The sequence below is a fragment of the Panthera onca genome, chromosome C1 (genome assembly GCF_046562875.1).
Source record: "Panthera onca isolate mPanOnc1 chromosome C1, mPanOnc1 haplotype 2, whole genome shotgun sequence".
Lineage (NCBI taxonomy): Eukaryota > Metazoa > Chordata > Mammalia > Carnivora > Felidae > Panthera > Panthera onca.
This window is the reverse complement of record NC_138346.1, coordinates 22252863-22277099: the sequence shown is the minus strand read 5'-3', so window position 1 is coordinate 22277099 and position 24237 is coordinate 22252863. Positions and strand designations below refer to the sequence as shown.

Sequence of the window (24237 nt, the reverse complement as noted above, 5' to 3'; positions counted from 1 at the left end):
CTGTAAAAATATACACACACACACACATTTGTATCTCATACTTTAGTATAATATATATTAAATTTAATACCTGGTCTTGGATATACAAACTGAGAGTTAATAAGGCAATAATATTAATTTCCCCATTTATAAAATGTGCAAATATGCAGCATATGATCTCTAAGGTCCTATTTAGCTCCAAAATAAAGCTATAATTCCAAAAGCTGTATAAATGGATCTTATTCATTAGAGTATCAGAGAGCATACTCATGTAATCAAATATTTTTATTCTAAACTGCGAATATAAAATATTTCATCAACAGAAACTTGCCTTGTATGTGAAGTTGTAAATGTCCAAGTAGTGCAGAAGGGTGAGTCCAATGAGGTAAGACTGACGGGATCTTTCTGGAACAGACAGGCTACAGAACTCCTTCATCACATCCTCCATTTTGGAATAGGTCATATTAGCATCACAAGAATGTAACCAGAACACACGAGAAATAATCTGCAAGTTGGAGGAAGAAAAATATTTTAGCTGTGAATCCTTTGAGAGCTAGCTCTTAAAATAAAGGTTTTCTTTACTCTTAGACTTCACTTAAAAATATGATAAATTGTCCTCCAAATAAAAAAATTTTTTTTCTATTTAAACCACTAATCACCACCAATAAAACTATAGACAGCTCATTGTCCAGTGGAAAGCTTAAGAAACAAGATTGAGAAAAAGAGTCAAAGAAGTGTCTGTGATGATTCTGAGATTTCTCATTTGAACAACTGGTTGAATGATGGTACCAAGAATTGATCTGGAGTTAAGTTTGGGAAAAATATTAGCTTAAGACTCATTTTCCCTATAAAATTTACTTAGTTTATTCAAATTGCATTTCATTTTTAAAATTATTTGAAGTTATAATCTTATATAATAATCTCAAGGTATCTCCATCAAGAGATAAAGGGCAAAGAAAAAAAACCACCTAGAATTGGATAATAATATGAATCAACTGTCCTGGAGAGTAATGGTATGTGAAAAGTGAGGCATGAACATGAGAAGACAGAAGTCATCTCTATTGCCATTGAGTTGAAATCAAGAGAAAAGTTTACAAAATTTCAGATTGTTGAGGGGCACCTGGGTGGGTCAGTTAGTTAAGCATCCAACTCTTGATTTCAGCTCAGGTCATGATTTCACGGTTTGTGAGTTCGTGTCCTGCATTGGACTCTGCTTGGGATTCTCGCTCCCTCTCTTTCTGTCCCTCTTCCCCCTCTCAAAATAAACATTAAAAAAAATTGTTGGAACTTTTCTCTCTTTCCTATTGAAAGTAATAAGAATGTATACTCCCCATTTACATATTTTTGTTTACTAAAATGAACCTGCTCTTCAGAAGCCAAACACATTGACTGCTGAAATTAGATCTTAGGATAAAATGAGCAAAAGGTGAGATCAAAGAGAAAAGGTCAATGAACTACTATTTGATAGAACAAGAGAAAAAAAGGGAAGGCAAAGCGGTTTTAATTTTTGTATGAGGGAACCAATGAACAGGACACAAGCAAACCTACATTATTTCCCAAAAGCAGTCTTAAAGCCTTTCCACAAACTTTATCCGATATGGGAGAATAGCTGCACTGTGCTTAGAATGACACACTCTGTCACATGTAAGTTCTGAATGGATGTGGCCTTAAGCTCTGCAGTTCTTTCGGAAAATTTCTATGACATTTTCAGACAATGGACTTGGAAAAGGGATAAAAGAAAAGACAGTTCAAGTGGAAAACCCTATTATCAGCCTATGAGGAAATGACATTATTCATTTTCACACGAAAACATCTTTCCTATACCTACAAACTTGCCCAGAGTTCTCCGGATTCTATCTGTTTTACATACTATGCCTTGTCTTGCTTGCGACTCTTAAAAACCAAAGATGAGTATTCGTTTCAACAAACTGTAAATGGTCTGGTGGTTTTTTCTCCCAATTAGATTACTGAAATCTGACTTTGATGTCATCATAATAGACTGTGCAAATTTATCTCAGAAAACATGATTGTGATAGGAAATATGAAGAATTACTGACGACACCACTTATTTAAGAAGACGATCTAGGTGCAAGGAAAGGGAGAAGACAAAGACAGGAAGAGGAAGGAAAAGGAAGACTAGACAGAAAAGACAAGACAGTGATAATCGTCTTGCTTCAGGATTTTTCTTCTAACTCCACTTAGGAATTTGGACCCTAATTTTATCGCATGGAAAAATCACCAGATTTGCATGCAACTTCTCTGTGTTTTACTGAGAAGTGCTTACAGATACTAAACATCACTTAAACTTGTAAAATCTGGCTGGAAGCACAGACCTATTGCACCTTACCTCAGCTCTGCTATCAGGGATAGGAATGGCCAGCAGGCTGTCAACACTCCTACTGGACATTCCTGTTGTTCTCCTCAGTTCTTCTTTCAGCAACTCAACATTTTTAAACATTTCTATTAACTGACCTACAAGGAAACAACAACAACAAAACAACCTCATATGTTGGTTGCAATGTAATTCTTTTTAAGTCATTATACTAACGTTAGAGAAACCTTCTAGACTAAAACATACATTCAACGTATATGCCTTGTGTCAGGAACAGATGTCTCCCAGTCTTGGCAAACTCTGCATCTTTAGGATCTATTTCTATCTGATTTAGACTTGTTCCTATTATGAAATCATTGACCCAAGGTAACAGATTGCTCTGGGTTATAAATTTTCCTTAGGTGTCTACAACACAAGGTTGATTCAAAAAAAAAAAAAAAAATGATTTCCTCACAGACTTTGATCACATAATGCACTAAATATACATCCCTCCATTTGATTTAAAACATCACACAAATTCAAAATGCTTTTTAACCTCAGATCATATAATACTGTCAACTTAGGACAGGTCTGCTAAATCTATAACATAACACTGCCGGGCATTTTTCCTTAACTTTGCCCAGCACACTAGAGTTTATAAAGGAGATTTAATAATCATTACCTCACTTTTAAATAGAATGTTTTTAACTTCAAACTTTTTTAGGACAGTGATTATAATTATTTCATATCTGGGTCATTTAATGCATAACAAATAATATTTTGGCTTTATGTTAGCAGATTATAATCTCCACTCTGCAAATATCCTTTGATTTCTTTATGAAGTTTCCCTTATGCAAATATACCCTCTTTATTTTTGGACTTAGTGCCCTTCCAATTTTGTGGCTGCCTGTTGTCCAAAACTCTGAATGCCTTTCTTTTCAGTATTGAGGTATTATGCAAAGAAGAAACGTATTGCATGATGCATCATGCTCAGAATACTAATAGAAGGTTCTGAATTGAGATTTCTATAGACAGCAGCGCATCTTTTTTATTTTTTAAATCAGATTATTTTCCCAGAAGTAAATAAATTCCATCCTAGCTAATGCACTTTAATATATCAGAGAAATAAAAGGTGAATGGTTTAACTAGTTAAAATTTTGAAGATCTTTTTGCTGTGAAACCAAATTTCCCTATTTCATCCTCTGCTGGCTTTCTGTGTGTTTATTTTAGACAAGTAACCATATTTGAAAGCTTCATATTTCTCATGTGTGAGGGCAGATACAAAGTATGTTTGGTTGGGAACTTCAAAAAAGCCTTTCTTAAACTGCAGCATGAGAATCACATGCATTCTTATAAGACAGCACTTAAAATACGGATGGGGAAACACCTCGTTTTTCAGAAGCATCTGCACTGTTATTGACATGCATCATGGCTTCTATGGTCGGCATTAACCGTGTGATATTTTCCAAGTAATTCATTTGCAATGCCTGTTCTAGAAACCTGAAACAAAGCAGAAGAGAAGATAAAGCATATCCATAATTATTTGAGAAGGGATTTCTTTCACCAAAGAAAAAGGCAGTGCAGATACTTACCAATCCATATTTAAATTAATTTTGCTTGGATCCCCAGTAAGCAAATCCCTCAGTTTCTTAGATAGAATATTGTCACGGTACAGTAAGTTGGTTGCTATTTCGGTGCCAATCTCTGCTGCTTCAAGGAGCTGCACATGAAACGCACTTTCTTCACATAGGTTCCCAAAGTTCATATCGGAGAGCTGGCACATTCTCTCTATTGAACTGAAGGTTTCAGATTCACAAAGAAGTTCGGTCAAGTTTCGAAGTTGAGACAGCTTTCCAGAAGAGAAAAGAAGTGAGAAGTAGATTGGTTACATTATTATAAATATTTGGTAGTTGAAAATAGCCAACCAACATTGATTTACTTCAAAAAAACAACACTGTGCATATGTGTTTATTTAGTTAGCATTTGGCAAGTTTTACCACAAAGCATTATTTCCTGTCATTTGAGGTTTATTATTTTCTTTTTTTTTTTTTTTTTTAATGTTTGTTTATCTTTGAGAGAGAGACGGAGACAGAGCACCAGTGGGGGAGAGACAGAGAGAGAGGGAAACAGAATTTGAAGCAGGCTCCAGGCTCAAAGCTGTCAGCACAGAGCCCGACTTGGGGCTTGAACTCACAAACTGCGAGATCATGGCCTGAGCTTAAGTCAGACACTCAACGGAATGAGTAGCCCAGGTGCCCCTAGATTTATTATTTTCTTAAGAATTTATAAAACTTTTGGACCTGATAGGCCTGTATTTCCCAACTGTACTCATACCTTGTAGATTCAAAGGTTAAAAAGATGTAGTTCAGTTTTATCTCACTGAAATCACAAATACTTAAACTAATTTATATTTTACTTTGTATTTTAAGTCATATGGAAAAGCAGAGAGCAAAGCAGGTTTGGCTTGGAACTTCAAAAAGGGTCTTTTCCTCATACGCATTAGGATAACTAGTATAAGTAAAAAGGAAAGAAAGCAAATTATAAGTGCCGGGAAGGATATGGAGAAATTAGACCCCTCGTGCACTGTTGGTGGGAATATAAAATGATGCAGCCACAGAATGGAGTTTCCTCAAAAATGAAAATAGAATTACCATATGATCCAGCAATCCCACTTCTGTGTATATACACAAAAGTATTGAAAGCTAGGTTTCGAACAAATACTTACACGCCCGTGTCATTATTCACAAAAACCAAGAGATGGAAACAACCCAAGTATCCTCTGACAGATGAATGGATAAACACATGGTAGTACATACATACTATGGGATATTATTATTCAGCCTTCAAAAGGAAAGAAATTCTGACATATGCGACAACATGGATGGCTTTTGAGGAAATTGTGCTGTGTGAAAGAAGCCAGTCACGAAAAGACAAATACTGGATGAGGTCACTTAAATGAGGTATATAGAGTAATCACATTTATAGTGGCAGAAAGTAGAACGGGGCGGGGCGGGGGGAGAGAGGCACAGGAGTTATTGTAATGGCATAAGGTTTCAGTATTACAATATTGAAAGAGTTCTAGAGATTGGTTGCAGAATAACATGGATGTATTTAACAAGACCGAGGTGTACAGTTGAAAATGGTTACGGTAGTAAAGTTTATTTTACGTGTGTGTTACCACAATTAAAAAAAATTTAATTGACAAGAAAACAGCCTTTTACAAACTACAGCATGTGAATCACATGCATTTCAATAAGACTGCATTTAAAATATGGATGGGAATACACTTGGTTTTTCAGAAGTGTCTGCACTGTTTTGGACATTATCGTCTGCCCTCTTACCTACTGAGGGAAACTGGATGCCTTTGTTCTGTGAAAGTGCTGGAAAGTTCTGTCGTGCTTGGAAGCTACCCTGGAGCTATTCCTTTTAAGAGGCTGAATAATTTGGAGCAACATCTCAAGAAGCAAATATATGTGTCATTCATTGCAACTCGATTTTCAATTAGAAGTTGCATTTTGATAGAAATGAAATATTTTATGATACAGGCAAATGTTTAGGGATGTTTCTTTCCATATATCAAATGGGAAAGATACAATGATGTCTTAGATGAAAGCTTTATAGTAACTGCATGTAGGCAGTAGTAATTAAACATTGATCATCCTAGATAGTAAATATCATTGGTCTATTTTTTACTGTATTTAATATTCTAATTGACTGCTGGCTTAGAACTATCTAAAATGTCCTCATGCATATTAAACTTCTACTCACTTGTCTTATAGCTATGAGAAAATTTCCATTACAGGCCCAATTGTTTTACCAGCTATTTTTGGTACCATGCTACCATGTTTGCCACTCTATTCCTTTCTTTCCAAATACTAGACATGATTAACCTTTTAATAAATAAAACCAAGCCTCCCTGCCATGTACTCCAGTGGCTTTTAGTGATTTTTTTTAAAATAAAGTTTATTTATTTATTTTGAGAGAGACAGAGAGTGTGAATGGGGGGGGGGGGGGAGCGAAAGAGAGAGAGAGAGAGAGAGAGAGAGAGATTTAGAATCCCAAGCAGGCTCCACACTGTCAGCTCAGAGTCTGACATGGGGTTCAAACTCATGAACCATGAGATCATGACCTGAGCCAAAATCAACAGTCGGATGTTTAACCAACTAACCACCCAGTTACTCTGAGTTTTAATGATTTCTTAAAAAAAGGATAAATACCGGTAGCCCAATATATTTGTTTCAATCGAGCTTTGAGGGCATAGTAAATGTCAATGATTTTTACTTAGTAGAGACCAAATATATTTTTTAGTTGCAAGTTTAACATACATGTATGAGAAACCTGTAAAAGTCTATACAGTGTAATCTTGGTTTGATAAGATATAAGTTAATGAAGGAGAAATCGGAAATCTAACCATGCTACTGAAATAAAATTGGTTCTCTGAAATAAGAATTTAATTCAGGGTCAATGATGTGGAATGCATTGTGGGGCACATCTATCAAAGAATAACCCAACGGTCATTTAGTATTTGTCATTATTTACTACTTTCTTCTAAAAGCAATACATGCATTAAACATTTAGAAGCTTCATGGATCATTAATAATCAATCATAAATTCAGAGAATTAAAATCCTCTCTTCAAAAGTATGTGTCAAATCTAGAATGTAGGTTTGTCAGCACCTCATATACAGTCCTTCTCTCCTTTGTCATGACCCTGGTCCACAAAGTGAGTAAGTGCTCAGATCTAAACTTTAACAATGAGCCATAACTAACTCCAGGTCCAGCTGTGACTGAATTCCCCAGGGCCATGGTCCCCAAATGCATCTGAGTCAGAAATGTAAGCTACATTTAAATAAGGCTTCAAAATATCATAGGCATAAAAAGGATAAAACAGCAATGCTCCTGGGCCCTTGGCAAGTAAATGCAGGGGAGAAGGAACCTATTTAAAAATTTAAAGATGTTACAATAAAAATATTGTGTTGCCCACGTTTCTGCCCAACATGGGCAGAATATCCACTTTACATATAGTTCCCCAACCAGGAAGTTAACCTCCCCACAATGAAGGGAGTAGAAAACACAAAAGCTCAAGAAGAGTGCAATGTTAGGGCTAGAAAAGAGGGGTAGGAACAGAAGAAAAAGTCACCTTTGAATGGCAGGCATTTGACATTTTGGAGGGTCTAAACCTTCTTAGAAATACCATGAATAAAGTTTTGGAATGGGTAGGCCTTGACTGTCACAATTAAGATACTAATTACCAGAGAAGGCAAAGCAGGGAATTTAAATCACCTCTAGGAATTTGTCTTCATTCTTTCAGTTATATGTACTGAATATTTTCCCCATGTCAGACTATATGCCAGGTGCTGAGAATACCATAGGAAGGGATGTTAGCAATGTTCCTGACAGAGCTTTTAGTCTTGGAATGTATGGATTCTGTCAATTGCAGATAGCAGCCATGCTTGTTGTAAATGACAATGGATTTTCTACCCAAGGGACAGGATTGCAGTTTATTTCCACATCTGTGGCTTCTAGAACATTTTTTATAATGTAACCCTCAATAGGAGCAGTATATCCAAAATGTGGATGCTGTTTTAAATTATTCTTACATCTATTTCCCATTCCATTAGTGTAAATGATTGAGAATGTGTTGTTTCAATTTCCCTGCTGTATATTTTGTGCTGAGCGGTTACTTCACAAGTTGAGAACTATAATGAATAACTGTCCTGGTAACACAGTTACATCACCAGAACTCTTTACATCACCAGGGCTCTACTTTAACACCCTCATTTGTTCATACATCCATGAGTTGTCTTAAGCATCTACTATGTGCTTGATGTGGGGCTTTAGAGATGTAGAACGCATAATTTTATCAGAGTTCACACTCTAAAGCGATGGAAATGGACCTTATTTATACAACAAACTATAATGTGAAGTAATAAGTTCCAATAGCCAGAAATCTGTTATCAGACTCCTCTTTCTTATGCCTCACACCTCACTGGCTGCCATGTTGTGTCACCTAACTTCCTATAACACTCTTGAAACTGTCGCTTCCTTTTATTCTCTGCCACTGACATAGTGCAGGGCCTCACTTTCTGCTTAGGTTACTGCAAAAATCACCTACTTGGCTTTCCTCCAATCTGACTTCCATAATTTTCCTAGATAGATCTCTTTCTAAAATGCAAATTTCATCTTCAAATGCACAACTTTCCAGATCAGATTCAAACTCCTTGACTAAGTCAAAAGAGGCCTTTGGGATCCGGGCCCATTCTCTCTGGAGCCGCCTTTCCTTCTGCTCCAGCTGGACACATGACTACAGATAACCTGTATCTGTCTTCAGGATCATACCTCTGTCTTAACAAATGCAGGGCTCTATGTCTGGAATGTAGGACTGTAACCTAGTCCTACACAGCCTGCAAGAGTAAGCATTATCTCCTCTATGAAATGTCTTCTCCTCACCTCCATCCCCTATAATCAGAGTTAAATATCCCACCTCCCTACACAGACTCCTGTCCATCCACATACCACAACACTTATCTCACTGAGTTATAATTATTGGTCTGCTTTTCCATCTGCTACCCTGGATTGTTATAAGGACTTTGGGGTTAGAGATTATGTCTTTTAAATAAACAGATTAGTGTTATGGGACCACAGATGATGAATAGAATGAATGAATGGATAAATATTATGTGCACACAAAGCCATTATCTTGGTTGGGCAACAGGGAGAAAGGCAATACTCTAATATTGTAGAAGTGACATTTAAACTTGTCCTTGAAGGATGAGTAGGAATTTTCCAGATGAATGCATAACTTCCTTCTCATTTGCACAAACAAATTAAGATAGTGCTAAATTAAGTACATTAGAAATTTTGATTTGTGTAGAAGACTAGGAAAAAATGTATGTAATCTAACTAGCATACTTACTTGTAATACACATGGACATATGTTTTGGATGCTTGCTTAATTAGACCATGTTGACTATACAGAAAGTCATCTTGCTTGCCCTGAATAAACCAGTTCTAATTTTGCTTTATCCCTGCCTACATAAATTCAATTAAACTGCTGTTCTTACTAGGAAAACTGTTTTCAAATTTTAATAGGGTTATTTAAGAAATGAAGTGAATATCATAACTTATATAGTATATGCACGAACTAGGCAAAGAATGATAGATAAACATGAACCAACTGAAACCTCAGAGATTATAAATTTTTTTTCTGTTGCCTTCCCCCCTCTGTTTAATATCATACATCTTTTTTTAAGTTTATTTATTTTTGAGAGAGAGAGAGAGAGAGAGAGCAGGGGAGGGACAGAGAGAAAGGGAGAGAGAGAATCCCAAACAGACTCTGCACTGTCAGCGGGGGGCCTGATGTGGGGCTTCAACTCATTAACTGTGAGATCATGACCTGAACCAAAATCAAGAGTCAGGCGCTTAACTGACTGAGCCACTCAGGAGCCCTAAATATCATACATCTTAATGTGATTTATTGATTTCTGCTTTTGATGACAATAAAAATAAGGTTAGTCTACTTCTGAGATTTCTGCATACTGCTAAGTCTAAACATCAGCTTTTAAAATAAACTTTCATAGTTTTAAAAACTGAGGACATCTCAAGTTAGAAATTATATTTTGAATATTTTTTTGAAATTATGAAGCTTAATGAGATAGCTATATTATTAGTCATTCCTTTTTGTATGTGAATACTGTAATTAGGCTCTTATGGGTCATTTCACTCAGAGATATCTGTTAATTAAAAACAAAATGCCATTTTATAGCACAAAAACACTTTTGTGCCCCTTTTCTAGCATTAATCTAGTCAAAATAGGACCAATATTTATGAACATACAGATTTAAAATTTTAACTGAAAATACATCTTGGGGCACATAGGTGGCTTAGTCAGTTAAGTTTCTGACTTTTGATTTCAGCTCACATCATGATCTCACGGTTCATGAGTTTGAACCCCGTGTCATTGGGCTCTATACTGACAGCAGGGAGCCTGCTTGGGATTTTCTCTCTCCCTCTCTCTCTCCGCCTCTCCCCTGCTCACGATCTCTTTCTTTCAAAATGAATAAATAAACTTAAAAAAAAAAAAAAAAAAAACTTTAAACTGAAAATACATCTTGCCAGAGTATTACAGGAAATGTAGAGGTTTATTTATTTATTTTTTCTTTCATGGCTTACTTTTGATTTCACGACTTCAGGAACTGAAGACAAGTAATCCTCATAAAAACCATTTTGAAGAAAAGATTTTTTAAATGAAATTATGGACTGCAGGAGTCTTAAATTTTCTGTAAAGGAAGAGAGAAGAGTTACCTTATGTGAACTGCAAGGTCATTTAGGGAACCCATTTGAAAAACACCTTTATCCTAATTTATTGCCAAGTTTTTTCTAAGATAATGGCCTCTTTCAATCTAAATATAAGACAAGTGAAAATTTAACCTTTCCTTGAACCATGCAGACTACAGAGTTCATTATTTTTAAAATATTCATAGATACTCTGCTTAGAGACAAAAATATTTCTAGCAAAGGTGCTACGCACTTTTGGCTCTTGTGAACTGAGTATGCTTTTATTTCTGACTTTTGGATATACTGTTAAGTTGAAGTGTTTGGGGGAGAATAGATTGTATAATCACTGTGACACAGACATGTCCTTCCCACCTTGATTAACTCATGGCTAGTAAACAAAGACCACACTTAAATACTTGTTACGCTATTTGCCTACCATTAGGTCTCAAAAAACTATTTTGGTGTGGGGAAAGTGAATGCATATCTCTAGAAAAATGTGAGAAAATTGATATTTTTCTTTAAAAAGGAAAAGAAATATTTGATTAAATGTCATCTTCATGGTTGTCTATGTAGGCAGAAAATTGAAAATACAGTGTGTAAGGGTGGGAAGTAAAACCAGTCTGCCACAAAAAAATCCTTTGTTTATGTAATTTACACCTGCTTTTAGAAGTCAATATTATCATTTCTCATTATTTTTTGATAACTAAGACTACTAAGGGCACAGAAAACGCCATGAAGGGTTAGGTGAACTCTTAATAATTCTAGAAACTTGGCAAGTATGTCTGGGTGGCCATTGTCATACTCTCTGTTACATGGCCATCACACATTAAGTCTGTCCAGGAAGCCAGGTGGTACTAGCAGCAGGAACAAAAGTAATAACGTATTAATAATACGTATTAATAATACAATTAGATATTCCCTTTATATATCAAACTACCAAACTGAAACTCATGCATATGGAAACTAAGATCTTTTAAAAGCTTTTTTCTCTATTTTTTAAGCAAATGTCTTAAAATACTACTTTATAATAGAATTAGAACCATAAGCAGCATTTTGACTACTAAGAAGAGTATTACCTTGTGATCCCCTGGCCAAATTGTCAGTGACATTTCTCACACATGCCAAGTAAGGAATATAAGGACTATCTGCTGATATATTTAAGAGAGCATCTTCAAAATTTTCCAGTATTAGAAGCCTATAGAATTAGAAAAGAATATATAAATTAAGTCACATAAAAATAGAACAAAGCTATTTTGTTGAGGTCATTTAAGCTGTTGGTTATTTGGCAATGGATGACTTGGGCATTGGTTGACTTGGGCATTGGTTGACTTGGGCAGTGGTTGACTTGGGCAGTGGCTGACTTGGGCAGCAGTTGACTTGGGCAGTGGCTGACTTGGGCAGTGGCTGACTTGGGCAGTGGTTGACTTGGACAGTGGTTGACTTGCGCAGTGGCTGACTTGGGCATTGGTTAACTTGGGCATTAAAACACTATGAAGTAGAATATCTTCCTTCATACAACCTAAGTACACACTGGTTCTTCATCCTCTGAGCATTTACCTCTCCATGGGCATTACCATTATATTTAATTATTTTAATATCCAATGATAAGTGATCTTAAGATTATTTCTAGGCACATTCATATGAAAGAAAAAAATTACTGGGCTAGAGTTGTCAGATGAAGTATAGGACTCCTACTTAAATCTGAATTTCAGATAAACAATGAATAATTTTTCTTTTCTTTTCTTCCTTTTTTATTAACAATGAATAATTTTCAATGTAAGTACAACCAGTGAGTCTTGTAGATTTTCTTTTCCTTTTTCTCTCCCCCACCTTTAAGTCTGCCAACCCCCCTCTGGGTCTCAGTTTCTTCTCTTGTCAAATGAGAGGTAGAGGGCTGAATTGATCTGCTAATCCCATCCACCTATAACATTCTTCAAATAAATTTAAATTTATTTAATTGTGATTTTAAAAATAGGGGAATCTAACAACAATGTAAGTTCCTTTTGTTTTCCTTTAAACAACCAATTCCGTGTTTTCAAATTAACCACTTTCAGGTTTTCTTTCACCGTGACTGGCATATGAGAAGACAGCCTAAGATTTCTGAGGCATAAGTTCACGTGAGTAAGTATGTGTGTGTTGCATATGCCCAGCCACTTCAACTCTTAGGCTGCCTCTCTATTTGTTTTGTAACGTCTTCCCTTAGTGTCTCCGATTGAATTTTATGTACAGGAGAGATAGAATAAATGTCAACAGCTGATTTGGGGACCATCTGCTTTGCATCAAACTGCACAATACACAAATTAACTAGTTCTGTCAGATGTTTAATTTAGATTTTATTCAAATACTAATGGAAGAGACTTATCCTGGTGTAGCTAGAAACACATAAGAAAATGTATTCATTAACGTTAAAGCACTCTTAGGATATTTAGATGTGGGTTAATACAACCAGATCCTGGAAGAACTTTAAAAAGAAAAAAAACAAGAGCACCTGGGTGGCTCAGTCAGTTAAGTGTCTGACTTTGGCTCAAGTCATGATCTCAGGTTCGTGAGTTTGAGCCTTGTGTCGGGCTCTATGCTGACAGCTCAGAGCCTGGAGCCTTCTTTGGATTCTGCATCTCCTTCTCTCTCTGCCCCTCCCCCACTCACTCACTGTCTCTCTCCCTCTCTCTCTCTCTCAAAAATAAATATTAAAAAAAAAAAAAAAACTAAAAAAAGAAAAAGAAAAAAAATCTATGGCAAGAAAAGTCTCTAATTTGGCAGAGTAGAGTTAATTGGTCAGATAGCTAACCTCCATTTAAATACAGCTGATAGCCTCCACATAAAAAAGAAAAAAAAAAGTAACCATTTCCAAGCCCTCTTGCTTTTTCTTAGGCATTTCCCTGGCCAGACTCTCTCCTGCCAATACTGTCTTTCTTTTGTGTTTGTCTTTTTCTCTGTAGTACTTAGTATAGCACTGAGCCATTTGCATCCTAGTACAGTGCTCAATAGCAAAATACCGGTTTAACCTTCTAGGATGGAATGACACAAGGGATTCTCATGAATTTTCAAGCTTAAAATAGAAAAAGTAGAAGAATGTTGCACGAAAACTGACCTTGAAATATCATCTAAGCCATTTCTCTTAGTTTCAGAAAGAACATTTGATTGCCAAGATTTTGATGATTGGATTTAATATACTCCCCAAATTAAGATTCCACATCTATGTGCCACTGCTTTAGCATAAGCATCCAATTATTCTTTTTTAAATTTTTTTTTTTTTTTTTTTTCTTTTTCAACATTTTTTTTTTTTTATTTATTTTTGGGACAGAGAGAGACAGAGCATGAACGGGGGAGGGGCAGAGAGAGAGGGAGACACAGAATCGGAAACAGGCTCCAGGCTCCGAGCCATCAGCCCAGAGCCTGACGCGGGGCTCGAACTCACGGACCGCGAGATCGTGACCTGGCTGAAGTCGGACGCTTAACCGACTGCGCCACCCAGGCGCCCCAAGCATCCAATTATTCTTATAAACCATTTAATTTATGTGTCTTTTGTACATAATCCTACCTACTTTCCAAGAATGTTTGCGGTAAAAGATGAGTTTATGTGTGTGCATGAGTGAGCATGCATATATGCACACACACACTGAACGATACAAATAATAAACTTAGAACAAAATTAATCAAGATGGAGAAGAATTATGAGGGAGAGATATTTCAAGCAGCCTTCTTTAGAAAATTCTTGACTAAAACAACTTTTATGCCAAATATTGCTACTCTGTGATTATTTTAAAGTGGGAATGGAAAGGAAGTCCAAAGATAAGAACTCCCTTAACTTCATCAATCTCAACAAGAGCCATGTTAAAAGTATTGAATTCTTCCTAATAAACTGTCAGCTAGCTATCAACAACTACACTGTGGAATTTGTGGTCTGAAGTGCTAGCATCATCAATGCTATGGATGCCTCAAGGCTCTGAGAAAGGTACCTGGTTTCAACAATAAGCATCCAGTTGTCTCAGTTCAAAGATTTTAAGAAATATATTTTTGATGGCTATATAGGGAACGTGTTTCAAAGACCTGCCTATTTGGAACACGGTGGTCTAGCCAGGGGGAAACTGCCCAAGGCTGCTTGACTGCTCTGGAAGGAGCACTAGTAGGTTCAGCCACCGTAGAGGAGGAGAACGGTGGGAGCAGAAATAGGAGGTGGTTGTTTATGGAAGGGATTTCCCTAGAATTTACCCAGAGTTGACAGCTTCTCATTAAATGGTAGAAAGTTTATAAACAACTGCATAGATCCTATTTTAGAAAAAAAATGGCTAAAAATAAGTCCTACTATTTGATTTTATTTGTACAAATTTCCATCAGCACAGAAATATATCCTTTGGGACTAAAGTCAAACAATTTCAATAGTATAATTTATCAGGCCAAAACAACCTTTACATAACAGGCCATCTAATCCCTAAATTTGCCTTGAGCTATAGGAATTTACTTCAGTCAGCTTCTACAGGCAACCGCGTGCATTTTCTATCATGATTATTACAGTTACTTCAGGGCACTGCTTACATTAATGGTCTTTAGAAGCCAAGGCTGCTGTCATTTCCACTGCCTATTTCTGAGACAACATATTTACATGCCCCAATAAGAGTACAAAATTATATTATCTATAAACAGTTTTACCTATGCGAATGCTAGGGAAGCAAACCAATTTTGTATTACCTTGACTGGCATGAGAAATACTGTGATTTTTCAAAACCAAAATACATCATGATATGAAAAATTGGATGCTTATCTGTCTTTCATAATGAAAGACCTTAAAGAAGTTGGAAACTGGACCTCTATCTAGATTTTCCTCAGAAACATAAGGCAACCAATCCAGACAGGACACACTGTTACAACTGAACAGGAGATGCTCATGCCGCATTACCCAAGGGTCACTGGGTAATATGAGATAATAAGTCTTGACTTCACTATATTTCCAACTATGTCCTTTTCTTTGGTCAGTCAATAGTGAATTTTTCTGTTTCAAAGTCTTACAAATTGATAAAAGAATTATGTTTATAACTTGTGTTGATTGCTTATTCAGACAAGTTACCTACCAACTTAGAAACAGACCAACAGACCAACAGCAAAGAAAGACTTACTGTGCAGCCAGGCTACTTGGGGATAATAACTGCCCATCTTCCTCACTCCACACATGTGTTGTGTTGCCAGAGCCACCTAAAGAAATGACATTTATATAGGTGAACACTTAACATGCTTGCTTCAAGGAAGTAATTTTCTTAGCAAAACATCATCACAGGTCAAATAAATGGGAAGAAAATACAGAAAAATCTGCAGAATTTTTCTCCAAAGAGTTTTACAAAAGATGTCTATGCTCTTTTTGTTGGAGACATTCAGGATATTTATAGGTAATAGATGCCTGCTAATCAGAAAACCCTAATGGTCAAGCACATGCATCTCTAAGAACTTCTTTCTCCATTTGTCAAAACATTACATTATTTTATCCTAAAAGCTGTATGCATAGATGACTCTTGAATACTATAATGCACATTGTCTACCACGTGATTTGTTAATCAAATGAGGCCAATTTCAGTCTTATAGGTCACTAGATTTTTTTGCTTTCAGTTGTCAAGAATATAGCCTTAGGAAACATCTGCTATCACTAATCTATATTTTCCATCTTTCAAAAAGCAGCCACTGATTTCAACTGAATGCAGCTGTGAATGCAAATTGGCTCATATTAACAGAACCATTCTGAGTGGTCTCAAATAATATGAAGGTTCAAAGTGTGGGAGGCAATCGCTAACTAATGGAAACCATATGGGAAGGTCTAATTCAACACTGTGAATTGCCCCTCGAAGTTAAATAGGTCTCTGATTCCGCTTGCCACATAACACTGTATCATAAAAAGAATAAGTGTGCAACAGAATTCACATGAAAAATTGAACATGAGAGTACTTTTAATGGCTACTGCATAAATAAAAATCATAAATCCAAGGCTTTCATTCAGCCCCTTTAGGGAAAAGGTATCAAGTCTTTCCATCTTCTCTGGAGACAATACTTACTCCCTATAATCCAGTATATTTCAGTGCTGGTATTTTTTAACACTGATCTAATCTCTTTCAATCAGATATTTTATTACTAGTAAGCATTGATAGTTCTCTCACTGTCCCTAGTTAGTGTGTCCTAAAGCCTTCTATAAAGGTCCTACTGCAAATGTATGCAATCATCCATACTTTTCTGGTGCTGATCACTGAGTTGATTTAAATTAGTATGGGCGTGAAAAAGACTATTACTAAATGAAAGACCTCCTTGTCCACCTCTGTATCAGTGGTGTATGAGTAATGTTTGCACCATCCGTAGTATCTAGCACAGGGGCTTTTTCAGTTTTCCTGTTCAGCACAGCAGAATTTTCCGGTGCTCCACTCAAGGTGCAGCTAATATTACTGCTCTAGCGATAGCAATGCATCAGTGAGTTAAAGAACCGAGAATGAAGATACCCAGAATAAATAAACCTAATTAATAATGGTAGTACCTATTATTTCTTGGCATGCATATATAGAAGAATCAAGGATAGGTCTCTGTTGATATTTCTACATTGCAATGTAAAAGAATATAAACCATTTTTCCAAGATCAAATCTTGCTAAGTTTGAATTCTTATGTAATGCTGAGCAGGTTTATTGGCATTTGTATACTATGTGGTTACAGAGTTTCTCTTCCTCATCAAGCTGTTAAAATGTGTAACTAACAGAAATTTTACATATCAGTGATAGACTTGGCCCTGATGTTGACTAGGGACATTTCCCCTGAACTATAAAATATCTTAGAAGAAATAATGTACTAAATAGGCTTTAATGAAGTGGAAACCTTTACAGGTCTTTAAAAAGTGATATTTTACTTCACTTCTGTTTTTATTTGTAGGATTAGATATAATTGAAAATGGTACCCACAGACATAGAAAGAAATCTAGTGCACAGATAACCTCTTTTCATTAGTAAAGATGGGTTTCTACTTCAAGAAGTAATTTCATATAATTTACTACTTTGTCAAAGAGCAAACTTCAATGAGTCACAAAGATAATCCCTGCTCTCAAAACTCGGTGTTTATAAATGGAAATACTAAAGCATATTAGCTGTGAGGCAGGGATCTTCACTGGGGCAGAGCTGAGAATTAAGACAGGAAGTTAGGGGACAATCTTTCTGTTTATTAGAATCTTCATATTTTCATAGTTGCTGAGAAGTCTCCTAAAGAAAACTTGAAGTGTGTTGGATCACAGACAGAAAGGTCTGTAAAAAGCAGAGTGGAGAGAGGAATGGGGGCATGCCTGTTGAAAAACTTATGTGGAAAGGAATTGACATGGTGAATCAAACTCCACAGTGGCTGAAAATGGAAGCCGTTCTGAGGTCTGATGGTGGCAGGTACTTGCATGACCCCAAGAAATAGCCTGGAATCAAGTGTGTGTGTCCCAGAAAGTAAATGTGAGTAAGGCCGTCTGGCAAAGAACTCAAGGCAACTGGCTCTGGGGACAGAGAGATCTAATCTTAGTTCAGCCACTTGCTGGGTGGACAGCATAGGCAAAGTGCCCAGCCTCCCTTTGCCTCAGTTTCCTTGTCTGTAAAATAGAATGATAATTCTATCTCATGGACTTATTTTCATGAGAACAGTGATTTAAGGTAGTAAAGCACTTAGCATTGACACAAAAGGTACTATCTCTTATTTTCCTTCTTCAAAAGAGTGGCATGAGATTTTCAAAGCTATCTGGACCCTGTCATACATGAGAACCCAAGCAACTATGCTACGAAACATCACCACACTCCAGCTTAACTGAATATAAAGCCAAAGGAGAAGTGTGTTCGTTTCACGGATATTGCCAAAAGTCATGAAGACCAAGCACAAGGTGGTCTGGGCATCATGGCGGGCATTTGTACTTGGGGCTAGAGACCCCTGCACTGTTGAACCAGGGTCACTGGTTCAGCTTTCAAGGACAAATTTGAGTTCCCTGAAGGATTCCCAGAAATACCTAGAAGAATTTTTCAAAGGCCACAAAATTTCTGCTCAAGCAGGTAGGGATTTGGGATTAAGGACTTTCAGGAATTGATATTAATGCTACTACATTAATCCTCAGACTGATGAAGTCACAAGTATAGGAAATTAAAAAACAAACACATGTAAGCACCTCAAATTTTATAAGTAACAACACATTTCTCTGATGTATTTCCTTGTCAACTTGACTGCCCAATGACATGTTTTAATACATGCCCAAATCATTAGCATATTCACAGACATGAAACACGGCCACTGGTAAATATTGAAAACTGAGTTGTACTGTTCACCAGGAAAAGTGTCTGGATAACTCAGTTAATAAGAAGCGTTGCTTCTCTGACTTCTAGCAAGGCACTGATGAGCTTTTGTCCTTTGTAAAAATGTTTTTAACTTTATCCCTTTACTTTATATAATTACAAGGTATAAATCTGAAGATGATAAGAAAGAGTGGTACGAAGAAACTTGAAATTCTCAAGTCTTCAAAATGCAAATAAAAAAATACAGAGGAAATAATTAGTGTTCGTTGGTGTACTGTCTGGTTTTCTGGCCTGGACTTTTTATTTAAAGAGCAAGCATTTTTTCCAATGTTTGTCAAGACCATTAAATGTTACCACAATCAATCTTGCAAACTAGTCATTAATTCTGTAATTGTAGATATAAAAAAATGCTCTAGCCTAACAGAAATTGGTTTCCAAAGTACGTCAGACTGTCCAATGAGAAGTCTTCGAAGAATATCAAAACCTGCTATTCATATGAAAACTGGCAGTTTAATGAGGAATAGTATAATGAACAATCAGCTTGTGACCTGATGCTCTCAGGATACTTGTAATCCAAAGGTAAAGTCTACATATTTGAAAGCTAACAAACTCAGCTGAGAAAACAGAATTCTAAACTCATTCAGAAGAGGTAAATGCTAACCAAACATTGCACTTGGTACTTCAAAGTAGGTATTTATTCCTTATGGCCCTAAATCTTTGCCTATATGTGTCCGTGTGTATATATATCTGTGTGTTTCCATGTGTGTGGTATATAATGCTATTGTGTATATAAAGATGATATTTTCTGACTCACTAGTAACATGCTATAGCTTGTCTTGCTGGGAATGACAGCAGATTTATATCAATATTCACACTCTGATGTCCATCAAGTATTTTCAAGATGGCTGGTTGAGGGTATATTTTTACCAAGGAAAGATTCATCCTGATTAGAAAGCCAATATTTGGAAATGAGGGTAAAAATAGTGCAATTCAGTGTAGGCTTTTGCTCCAAAAAGTAGTAGAAATCTTTTTGTTGAGGCTTGGTCCTAATATTTACTTTCCATACAAAGCATAAACATAGTTTTATAAGCTAAGAGAAATAATTTTCACCTAAATAAAAATCCTAAAAAGTCACAGCCTTTTTTTCTAGCCATTTCTCATTTTCTTTGATTAGCAAGAGATCCAAATTTAGGTGAGGCAAATTTGCCCACCTAAGAATAATATTATCTATAAATGATTATTTTGGTTGCATTCTGTTTTTTTTTTAATATTTCTAACAGGCTTTGTGACACATAATTGGATATAGTTAGATGGAAATACAGTACCTTGAGCTGGGGAGTCCAAAGTGTACAACAGATGTTTAACAGATTTATGGAGAGTTTTGAAACCTTCGTTAGTTGTGACACGTGGATAAACCTTCTGCACGACCAGCAGTGCGCTAACGAGTCAAAAAACAATTAAACCAGATTGCATGTCAGGGTTTGCAGACAGAAACCAAAGGTTATTCAAGGAGAAAATGGCTACAGTAAATTATTCTTATAACGTAGAAGACAAGATACTGCTTTTGTTGTTTAATTACTTGTTTATTAATGCAGAAAACACCCCCAAAATGTTCTTGAACCAGACAGAGCATTTTACATTTCCCCGATTCTAAAGACTCAGGACTCAAAGGCCTAAAAGTAAGGGAGTGGAGTTCACATCAATTGTTTCTGTTAAGACTTAAAAATAAGTGGTTAGGAATAGCTATGTCCAATGAAATGATGGCATTGTTTCTATTTAAGGGAAAATTTAAATACTGGAAATTATTTTTATTACAAATCAAGCCTAGGGGCACCTGGGTGGCTCAATTGGTTGAGTGTCCAATTCTTGATTTGGGCTCGGGTCATGGTCCCAGCCCATGGTCCCAGTTGTGTGACTGAGCCCCACATTGGGCTCCATACTGAGCAAGGAGCCTGCTTAGGATTCTCTCTTTCTCTCCTTCTGCCCCTCTGCCCCTTTCCCTTGTGCTCTCTCTCTCTCTCTCTCCCTCTCTCTCTAAAGAAAATAAAATTAAAAAATCAAGCCCAGAGAAAGGACCCCATTTCAGGAATAATAATTATTTAAGCATTTGATAAATATTTATCTGTTGCTGGACAAATGGTAATGTTTTTGAAAAAGAAACGGAGCTTGCCCTAATTAAAGACTGCATTCTATTCTCTAAGTGTCCCATAGGCACTACTCCAGGAGTGGCTCAAAATTAATATCCAGACTAACTGGCACTATTTTCCTAGAGTTTTTATGTTACAAATAAGATGGGTGGTCTGCACTGGGGATGGCCAATCAGCAAATTCACTGATGCTTGAGTTCATTCTACATTTTCAAAAAGCAATTTGTTTCTTAAGAAGTGTCTTTTTTATCTCTTTACTGTCATTAGTACATTTTTTAAAAAGCTGTCATTGTACATCTGAATTTTCCAAATACTGTGATTTATATCAATAATCAAGGGCAATGTTTTAACTTACATGAGTAGTAACTAGAACAATAGGCTTCATTAACAATCTGCCATTGTGAAGTTAAATGTACACATGGAACTAATAGTTTTTCCCTATGTATCCTAGTGAACTAAAGGCTCACTCCAGCAACAGATATAGTATGTGCATACACTTTCATGGTTTTCTACAAGTTTTGAAATTTTTAATAGATTAAGATCATTTTAATTTCAGCTCCCTAGTTATGAATAAAAGCTGTATTTAGAAAAGTAAATTGAGTGTCTTCTAGTTTCTAGCATAGTATGAGGTATACAGATAGATATGTGTATATGTGCATATAAGCATACATGTAATTTTATTTAGTCCTCTAATAATTCCATAAAGTCCATTTTATTTGCCTTGTTTTACAATGGGAAAACTAAACTTTAACAGTTACATAGTATCCAGTTATTCATAAGTACAACTGATTTTGTCTAATTTCAAAGTTTATGTTCTTTCTATTCTTCATCTTGTCTCCGGCACAGAAACTGTGCCCCAACATGGCTGGAGAGGAGAAGGGCAGGACATTTCTGCACAGAGCCCACAGAATTATTAACTTGTTATTGTGTCTGGCCATAGAGGCATGACTGTGTTTTTTTTCATCTCTGCTCTATACACATAGCAATGGATACCTCAGGCATTTTATATTTGCCCTAAAAATCTCCCGGTTCTGACTTTGTGTTGAACCTTTCTGACCATGGAGACTAGTTAGATGGTCTCAGGTTATAGATTGCCACTAGCTTTCTCCCAAATTGGCCCTCTGCCTAACTCACCTGATCGGTTGTTTCACAGTAACACCTTCAAAGACTGAACAATTGGCAATCTCATTAAAGCTGTCAACATTATTGTTGTGAGTATCATTAGTAAAATGTCAGTAGACTTAATTCATCTTTTTCTAACACGACATTTAACTTAAAAATAATGACACTTGGCCCTCATCCTCTCTGAAATCCTTTGAACCCTTCATTGATCAAAATATTTTTATTTTACTTCATAGATTTTTTCCCTGCTCTTTACCATAGAAAAATGGAAGTTATCAAAAGATAACTTATCTTAAAGATAATTTTAAGAGTTCTCATGATTTGGATTTCAGCACAGCTTCCTCATAAATGGTGAAAATCACATATATTTTTTCCATTTATACTTCTTGACTTTTTTGAGATTCTCAGTTTTGCTAATTTATGTCATAATGTTAATATTGTATAATGTGGTTTTGGTGATGGTTTAAAAACAATTTACAACTCAAAAAAGAAAAAGTTGTTGAAGGAAATGACTTCACAGTTTTTGTGAAGTTCATTTATCCCTATTACTTTATCAACAAGAGTAAGATAAACTAGAGACCCTAATTTGGTATATAGCCATTTATGGTGAGGAAATTATGACTCTTAATGACATTGTCAGTTTAATAACAATAAATAATAAAGAAGATTTAACTTTAAAAAATTGTTTATAAAGGGCTCTCCAACAGAAATATAATGCAAGTCGCATATTTAAACTTTATAGTAGTCATGTTAAAAAAGTTAAAAGAAATAGATGAAATTAATTTTAATAAAGTATTTTATTAAATCAATACATCCAAAATATTATCACTTCAATAGCCAACCAACATAAAAATTATTAATGAAATATTTTAAGTCTTTTATCATTCTAAGTTTTTAAAATTCACCATGAATTTTATACTTACGGATCATCTCAATTCAGATACTACATTTTCATTGAAAATATTTATTCTGTATTTAGATTTCATTTCAACTACAGATGAAATGTAGGTTCACATATCAACATTATTCCAAACATACTAAAAGGTTTATCATTAACTGAATCAAATATCAGCGTTTAAAAGTTAAATAAAGTTAAAAATTCAGAGTTTTAGTCAAAATCCACATGTGGTTATCATACTAGAAAGCCGTATTAGATAGTCAAGGGCTATCATATTAGAAAAAAACTAGTGTATAAATCAGTAATAAAAAAACAAATTAAATAAATATTCTTTAAAAAAGAATTGCTTAAAGTCAAATGTCATCTACTTCAAAAAAAAGCTATTTCTTTTAGCTATTTCTCTTTTCTTTTTCATTATTATGTAGACTGGTTTACAACATTTGTAATCATTACTGGACAACATGTTCTATTGCATAATGCTATAATATGCAATAATTATAAATTTTAAGAGACTTAAAACAGCTACAGCGCAATGCTTATCCTATATAATTTTTTTTTATATTTATTTTTTTGAGAAACAGTGTGAGACAAAGTGTGAGTGGGGGAGGGGCAGAGAGAGGAGACACAGAATCCAAAGCAGGCTCCAGGCTGGGTAAGTGGTCAGCACAGAGCCTGATGCGGGGCTCAAACCCACGAACTGTGAGATCATGACCTGAGCCGAAGTCGGATGCTCAACTGACTGAGCCACCCAGGTGCCCCTATCCTATATAATTTTCTTCACTAAAATAATGCCTAAAGTATTTTATTTATTTATTTATTTATATATTTATTTATTTATTTTTAATCCTAAAGTATTTTTTTGGATCTCCTACTTTCTACTAAATATTATTTCGTGGGATTTTTGTTTTTTATTTGTTGTTTCTTAACCAAATTTTGTTGAGGTATAATTCACACACAATAAGATGCACTTATTTTAGGTTATAATTCAGTGAGTTTTAACAAATATATATACTCATGTAACCACCATGCTAATATGATACAAAGCATTTCAATAATCCCCAAAAAGTTGTCTCATTCTCCCAATAGTTGTCCTGGGATCCACTGATCTAATTTCTAACACTATAAATTAATTTTGCCAATTTGAGAACTTCATATAAATGGAATAATATAATATCTACACATCCAGTAAGTGTTCTTTTTTTGAGGGGGAGGGATCTGGATTCTTTTGCCA

General features: G+C 35.6%; 1 protein-coding gene across 1 annotated transcript in view; it reads right to left on the bottom strand.

Moving 5' to 3' along the window:
• The window catches only part of ABCA12 (ATP binding cassette subfamily A member 12), a 291771-nt gene that overhangs the window by 72592 nt on the left and 194942 nt on the right, over positions 1 to 24237 (bottom strand). Inside the window, exons 11-18 of the mRNA XM_078450550.2 lie at positions 20166 to 20278; positions 15681 to 15756; positions 11643 to 11761; positions 10462 to 10568; positions 3883 to 4139; positions 3678 to 3790; positions 2327 to 2451; positions 311 to 484 (exon numbers count right to left, since the gene is read on the bottom strand). Coding sequence (XP_078306676.2) covers positions 311 to 484; positions 2327 to 2451; positions 3678 to 3790; positions 3883 to 4139; positions 10462 to 10568; positions 11643 to 11761; positions 15681 to 15756; positions 20166 to 20278 — 1084 coding nt within the window. The remainder of the gene's footprint in view (positions 1 to 310; positions 485 to 2326; positions 2452 to 3677; positions 3791 to 3882; positions 4140 to 10461; positions 10569 to 11642; positions 11762 to 15680; positions 15757 to 20165; positions 20279 to 24237) is intronic.